General features: G+C 34.3%; 1 protein-coding gene across 1 annotated transcript in view; it reads left to right on the top strand.

The window, feature by feature from the left end:
* Positions 1–9: 9 nt before the first annotated feature.
* LOC103142672 (high choriolytic enzyme 2-like) overlaps positions 10–1468 on the top strand; it is a 3547-nt gene continuing 2088 nt past the window's right edge. The window contains exons 1-4 of the mRNA XM_016674668.1: positions 10–71; positions 332–359; positions 1033–1173; positions 1286–1406. Coding sequence (XP_016530154.1) covers positions 18–71; positions 332–359; positions 1033–1173; positions 1286–1406 — 344 coding nt within the window. The 5' untranslated portion in view covers positions 10–17. The remainder of the gene's footprint in view (positions 72–331; positions 360–1032; positions 1174–1285; positions 1407–1468) is intronic.

The raw sequence follows: 1468 nt of genomic DNA, 5'->3' as shown, positions 1-1468 counted from the left end.
TTTAGGTCACCTTCATCATGATTCCAGCCGTCCTCTTCCTCCTTTTGTTCTCAGTGACAAATGTCCTGCTGGTAAGTTTGAAATAATGAGGTAAAACTCAAGTTTATGCTCAGTGAAAGTATTATAATCATTGAAAATGATTACAAAACTCAGCTAAAATAAACTAGCATCTGCACTTGGAAATTAATCAATATAAATAATTATTTTAAATTTAGGCAAAATGAAAACAGCAGTAATAACTTATATTTTGTTTAATAGAAAAATAATCTTTTGCCTTGAAAAATATTTTTAGAAGGCACATGATTGTCATTTTTATTTATTTATTTTGCAGAGCACACCAGTTGATGATGAGGATGATGGTGAGTTTATCGAACATAAAAATTATGTACCGTAATACTTTTTCTGTGTTTTCACTGGCATCATGTCTTAATATACATGATTAAGAAAGAGAATGTTTTACCTTTGCTAAATGATAAATGTACAGGTTTTTATTGCAATGTAATAACTGAATATTCATAATTTAAAGAAACATTCTGATGAAGTCATTGTGGCAAAACTGCTCAAGATTCAGGTTGCCTTGTTTGCATTGGATGTTTGGTTTGCAGCAGAAAGAACTAAACAGCTTTTGTGTTACGTAAAATGTAGAAAACGGATGAAGATGGTTTCACGTTTAATGAGTTGAATAGTTTGGTTTCAGGGAAGATTCAAATTGATTCCGACGGGAAGGAGGGTTATGGGATACGATCTAAACTTTGGCATCAGTGCTAAAAGTATACTTAACTTTTAGCACTGTTTTTGTCCTAAACAGTAAGTATTTATGTAAGTTATACTTACATACTTTATGTAAGTATAACTTTTAGCACTGTTTTTGTGTTATTCTCCTACTGTCTTCTCAAAAGTTTAGATCGTATCCCATAACCCTCCTTCCTATCGGAATTAATTTGAATCTTCCCTGAAACCAAATTAATTTAATTGGTTTGTCATTATTTTAATACTGATGTTGATTTTTGGGGGTTTGTGTTTGATTTGCAGTTGAAACCCCTGAGCTGCTTGATGACATCGCCATCCCCGACACTCGGACCAGGAATGCGGACCCATGCACCGCCAAAGGCTGCAAGTGGCCCAAATCCGGATGCTTTGTTAACGTGCCCTACGAGATCTCCTCTGACTTCTGTGAGCAGAACCGACTGGATGATTAACAACATTAATATTTATTTAATATTATTTATGTAAAATTTTCAATTAATTTAACGTAATTTAATTTATTAAATTAATTAATTTGTAGCTCAGACACAACGCAAGTTCATCATTGATGGCCTAAAGAGATTCCATGGGCTCACTTGCATTCGTTTTGTCCCACGAACCTTTCGACATCGTGACTACATCCATTTCTTTTCAGGCAACGGGTATGAACATGCACACACACACACACACACACAGCTCCAAAGTAAGATGCAAAACCTGTTTT

Source organism: Poecilia formosa, unplaced genomic scaffold (genome assembly GCF_000485575.1).
Source record: "Poecilia formosa unplaced genomic scaffold, Poecilia_formosa-5.1.2 Scaffold99, whole genome shotgun sequence".
NCBI classification, from domain to species: domain Eukaryota; kingdom Metazoa; phylum Chordata; class Actinopteri; order Cyprinodontiformes; family Poeciliidae; genus Poecilia; species Poecilia formosa.
Note: the sequence above shows the minus strand (reverse complement) of the source record. Positions and strands in the feature narration are given on the sequence as shown.